The sequence below is a fragment of the Nansenia antarctica genome, assembly GCF_963989245.1.
Source record: "Nansenia antarctica genome assembly, chromosome: 4".
Lineage (NCBI taxonomy): Eukaryota > Metazoa > Chordata > Actinopteri > Argentiniformes > Microstomatidae > Nansenia > Nansenia antarctica.
The window spans coordinates 61,586,147-61,592,133 of record NC_137689.1 but is presented as its reverse complement, the minus strand read 5'-3'; the positions used below and the strand labels follow the sequence as shown (position 1 = coordinate 61,592,133).

Here is a 5,987-nt window from a genome sequence, read left to right as displayed (position 1 = left end):
CGTAGCCTCACCCATATCTGCAGCTTGATCCTCTTGTCGTTCTTGTAGACTGTCTTCACCTTAAAGTCGATGCCCACCGTGCTCACAAAGGCTGAGGTGAAGGAGTCATCGGCGTAGCGGAACAAGAAAGAGGTCTTTCCCACGCTGCTGTTTCCGATGATCAGCAGTTTGAACATGTAATCAAAGTTCTGGTCCGATCCCTCTTTCTGTGTGGCAGCCATCTGAGAGAGGAGGAGAGGAACCACCCAGCGATCACAGATTAGTGTATCAGAGTGTGTATAGCTCAGTGATGTTCACATATACACATATTCACATGTGGATGCATGCACGCACACACACACACACACACACACATGCACATGCAAACACACGCACACACACGCATACATACACACACACACACACACATGCATGGATATATACACACACACACACACACACACTGTTTCATCAGCACCTTGTTACATTTTCAACCCCCTTTTATAGAAACTATCAAAAGCAATCTGGAAACGCATTCATAAGGATGGCCTAGTTTAGTGCCCATCAATCAACCCAAAGACTACCTATCCATATTGTATATGTATCTAACATCTACTTGGCTGATGTTGGCCAAGGAAGACAGAGCAAAGACAGAGCATCAGTTTATTTTCATGCAGTACATGTAATAAAGGCATATTTTATTAATATTATACTTTTTGTCAGTTTTCTTTATGAATCAATGTAAGGTTTTGAATTTGACTTGCTGATGGAGAGAATAATCACTTCACAGAATGATGTATTCTAATCAATAAGAGAGATTTGAAAGAACATAATGTATTACCCTTTATTATTCTACGTGGCTTTAGTCCTAAAATGTCTCATTTGAACCTGTCTTTGGTCAAACCTTCACCTATTTCATTAATCCTGAATAATTAATAAATTACTAACACATAGGATATTAAAATGAACACAATAAATTGTGATGTAGTCGTTTGTTCTAGCTCCACAAATGTCCAGATTTCAGAAGGCTTTCCACATAGATACATACACCCCCACCCACCCCCACTTCACAACCCTGGCAGGGTGTGTTACTCGACATCACTTGATACCGTTATTTAGGCATTATTGTTTGCATACTTGCAATCGCAAAATATGGCCAGAATCACCCAATTAAATGTATGAATACAAGACAACGCATTTATCATATTCTCAACCTCTATGTATTACCAGTGCCGGATGCGTATGATTACGGTAACTGCCGTGCAGTCTAAAAATAATTCACCCACACATCGCTTAGCTTAGCCTCACACAAAAAATGGAACATGAAATAAAAAAGCCTCCATCTAGACCTACCTGTATAGGTGCGTCCTGTCGCATGCTACCAGATGCCAATCGGATGTGGGTGTGTGTGTGTGTGTGTGTGTGTGTGTGTGTGTGTGTGTGTGTGTGTGTGTGTGTGTGTGTGTGTGTGTGTGTGTGTGTGTGTGTGTGTGTGTGTGTGTGTGTGTGTGTGTGTGTGTGTGTGTGTGCGCGTGTTGAGCGGCTGGTCCCGGGGATGCTCCGCGGTGCCTCCGGGTGTCAGATACGGAGAGTCTTCTTCTCCGCTTGTCTTCAGAGCTGCACGGGAGCGCGCAGCGGCACGCGACTGGCTGCGCGCGTTCCCGATCCAATCTTTCACGCGGCTGACGGGATATGCAGTCATGCCGTACATATCTAATACACTCCACGGCCACTTTATTAGGCACACCTTGCTACTACCGGGTTGGACCCCCTCTTTTGCCTTCAGAACAGCCTTAATTCTTCGTGGCATAGATTCAACAAAGTACTGGAAACATTTCTCATTGCTTTTGTTCCATATTGACATTATAATATAACGCAGTTGCTGAAGATGTGTGCCAAGAAAATATCTCCCACACCATTATTACACCACCACCACCATTCGCCCAGAGAACTGCCGCTCACTGGATAGTTTCTCTTTTTCTGACCATTCTCTGTTACCCCTAGAGATGGTTATGCAGGAAAATCCCAGTAGATCAGCACTTTCTGAAATACTCAAAACACCAACAACCATACCATGTTCAAAGTCACTTAAATCACCTTCCTTTCCTATTCTGATGCCTGGTTTGAATTTCAGCAGATTGTCTTTATGTCTACATGCCTAAATGCATTGAATTGCTACCACATGATAGGCTGATTATATATTTGCGTTTACGAGCAGTTGAAAAGGTGTACCTAATAAAGTGGCCGGTGAGTGTATACAGTATATACAGTATACCAGATATTATTATTGCCTAGTATGCTCAACCTCTATAAACCAAGTGTGGACAGGTGTGGTAGTCATGAGCACAAAGAGATTCACTATTGTGTCACTCTACACACAGTACATTAATGTATGGATGATTGACAGTGAAACAGTGAGTATACTACTGGGCCTTAAGCACTAAACTTGAACTCCTAAAAATCTTCAAAAGGTAGGTGGGCCTTGTGTGAATCCGTGATGTATTGTCCTTGTCACTCATTACTGTGCAACAGGGGAGGCTGGTGGAGGTGTAATGTTGTATGAAACTGGTGGACAGCACTTATTATGTCTAATTTAACACAATTACACATTACACAATTATGCTAAATGACACAAATAAGTCCTGCTTCTGTACATTTGTGTACATACTGTAGTAAGTAAAGCTTACACATACTCTTCTGGATTTTCCTTATGTCTGCTAAGGGCTTCGGTGCTTTTTCCACTGTGTTTACTCACTTGAGACAATGGAGGACCCTGTCCAGAAACAACCCCTAGCCACTACCGCTGATCGTAAAACATGGTTCTGGTTGGGTCTCTGCACCAGTCAGAACCAACAGCGACCTCTAGCGGCGAAATACGAGGTGGGAAAGGTGGGTTCTGTGCTCTGCCAAAAAAACAGAGCAAAAACCACAATCGAAATTAACACAATGCTGTCAATAAATGAACATACGAGTTTTAAATGTTATTGTATTATTATATGGAGTAGCCTATAACTGATTTTGCGGGCAGATAGAAGGCCGCTCTGGAAATGCTGGGAAACTAGTACCGTGAACGTCGAGGGGAGAAAAGGACAATGTTAGTGCCACGTCTAGCGATGGCTAGAGTTGGTGGCATCTTCATGAAACACTGCACTAGGTTATGGAGACACTGAGACATCGGTCAAGTTACCGTTTTTACGTAATACTTTTCTCGTGCTAAATAACAACACGGAACTGGGCTGCCATGCGAGTGTAAAGAGTGTTGTCCTGTGTCGCTCTCTGCTGGTGTGTTTGTTTGTGGCAGACTCTTTCGAAAAAACAACAAAAATATAGACCTGGGCCGAGATTTACGGTAGCCTACATTTTCCACTGTAAAACGAAAAAGCCTTTTCTCTGTCTTCAATCGGCTAGGTAGTTGATCCAAGAGAGATTGTTACCATATTCATCCATGCTTCATCCTGTGGTGTATTTTTACCATGAATTGCATTAGGGCCCAAGGGGGGTTGTATGGCAGCCAGCAAGACGCCCATACGGGTTGGGACCATTGTAAGCAACCACACACATACTTTGAGTCTCACCCCTCCTGACTAAGTTTAAATTACTTGAAACACACACATACCATGAATTTGTATGGGGCTTTGTAATATTTACATTTACATTGTTGGCATTTGGCAGACGCCTTGTCCCAAGGCAACTTTCTTGTAAATACTTGCAGTACTTGCCTGACCGCTCCCTTTCTCTGAAACAAGGGGGTCTTGCGACAGACCACATGGTCAGACACACACACACACACACACAGGCACGCACACGCACGCGCACACACATACACACACACACAGAGGTTGAGGAACGATCGATCAGCTCCTTATTGGGGCAGGGGCTGAGGAGGAGGGGTCATCATTGGCCAGGAGCTGTGGAACAGGGATTGAACTGATGCTGTGATGTGGTTGGCTCAAAGGTGGGCTGGGGAGGTATAAGACTTGGGGAGACACGGGGATCATTCTCTTTGTCCTCGGAAACCCCCACCATGATGCCTGTTGTCGATGACCTGATCCTGTGATGACCTGATTGCTGACTTTTTTGAATAAACAGTCTTAATCTTTGCTCAGAACTTTTCCTCATTTTTGACAATCATCAGAAGACGAAAATATACAACAATCCCCCAAAATGTGTCCAGAAAAATCGTAATTTAAAATCTAATTAAATAGTTTGGACTCATGGTGATATCATATTATTTTCGAGGGCTTTAATGTTAAGCCACGGTGGCGAGGGGGCTCAAGGACACGACAACGGAGGCAGAATACTGTGAAGCCCCGTAGGGTATTTATTTACAGTGGAAAAACTGAAAGGATGAGTCCGGGGGTTTCAACCTGGCGGGCTGGCGGTAGTGGTTGGCGTGGGCTGTGGAGGAACAGAAAAACAGGGTAAGTCTCCACGGTAGGCCAGTACATAAGATATAAACGAATCACAAAGTTAGGCACGAGAGCAAAGTTCACGACTAGTCACAGAGGATACTTGCCAGGTCATTCTTAGGGAAGAACTGACGATGAATGAAGGGAGTCCAGGGTAGATGTAGCCAGAGGGTTGATTGGGAGTGGAGACAGGTGTGTTGGTTTGGCTGTGGCTGGATAACCCTCCAATCACCGGGAACGAGCTTCACCTGCGGCGGAGAGCACGCTGTGCTCGAGTTGTGGGGGCGGGTGCTCGAGCTGTGGGGGCGGGGGAGGGCGTGTGTGAAGGCCCAGCCGTAACAGGACCCCCCCCCCGAGGGGGAGCCTCCTGGCGACCGGCCCGGAGCCTCCGGGTGGGCCCGATAGAAGTCCCTGAGGAGGACTGGGGACATGATCTGGGACCGGGGAATCCAGCTCCGTTCCTCTGGGCCATATCCTTCCCAGTCCACCAGGTACTGGAAACCCCGGCCACAGCGACGAACCCTGAGGATCTTCCTTACCGCCCACTGGGGGTGGCCATCCACCAACTGAGGAGGGGGCGGTGCAGGGGCTGGTGGCATCAGGTCGCTGGCGACATGGGGCTTAACCCGGGAGACGTGGAACACCGGGTGGATCCGACGGAGGGAGTGAGGGAGGACCAGCCGGATGGCAGCGGGGTTGATGACCCGGTCGATGGCGTAGGGGCCGATGTATCTCGACGCCAACTTCCGGGAGGGGACATTGAGGGGGAGATCCGCCGTGGAGAGCCAGACCCTCTGGCCCACCTGGTACACCGGAGCTGGAGTGCGACGACGGTTGGCGCTTCGGGTAGTTCGGGCGGTGGCCCGAAGCAAGGCCGAGCGTACGGAGGTCCAGACCCGACGACAGCGAAGGAGGTGTGCCTGGACCGATGGTACCGACGCTTCGCCCTCCTGGGTAGAAAGCAGGGGTGGCTGGTACCCCAAGGAGCACTCGAAGGGGGACCGGCCGGTGGCTTCATTTACCATGGCGTTCAGAGAGTACTCCACCCAGGGTAGGTCCTTGCTCCAGGAGGATGGATGGAGGGAGGACATGCAGCGGAGTGCCGACTCCAGGCTCTGGTTGGCTCTCTCCGCCTGCCCATTGGTCTGGGGATGGTAGCCGGAGGAGAGGCTGGTCGTGGCCCCAATCCCAGAACAGAAGGCCTGCCACACCTTGGATGTGAACTGGGGGCCACGGTCGGAAACCACATCCTGGGGAAGCCCGTAAAGGCGGAAGACGTGGGTGGTGAGTAGCTCTGCCGTCTCCGCCGAGGTCGGTAGCTTTGCCAGAGCTACCAACCGCACGGACTTGGAGAAGCGGTCCACGATGGTAAGGATGACCGTGTTGCCTAGAGACGGGGGAAGGCCGGTCACGAAGTCCATGGCGAGGTGGGACCACGGTCGACCGGGCACGGGTAGAGGCCGCAGCAGTCCTGAAGGCGGCCGGTGGGATGCCTTGCTGCGAGCGCAGGTAGGGCAGGCCGAGACGAACTCCCTGACGTTCGCGGCCATGGTGGACCACCAGAACCGCCGGCGCAGGAAGGACAGTGTGCGTAGGGCC

At 49.0% G+C, this 5,987-nt stretch overlaps 1 protein-coding gene across 1 annotated transcript in view; it reads right to left on the bottom strand.

Moving 5' to 3' along the window:
• Positions 1-1,356, bottom strand: part of LOC308156649 (ras-related protein Rab-3C-like) — a gene marked incomplete at both ends in the record, with an annotated part of 23,108 nt that extends 21,752 nt beyond the window's left edge. The window contains 2 exons of the mRNA XM_080530046.1: positions 12-221; positions 1,333-1,356. Of these exons, the coding sequence (XP_080386172.1) occupies positions 12-221; positions 1,333-1,356 (234 nt within the window). The remainder of the gene's footprint in view (positions 1-11; positions 222-1,332) is intronic.
• Between the last annotated feature and the right edge of the window lie 4,631 nt (positions 1,357-5,987).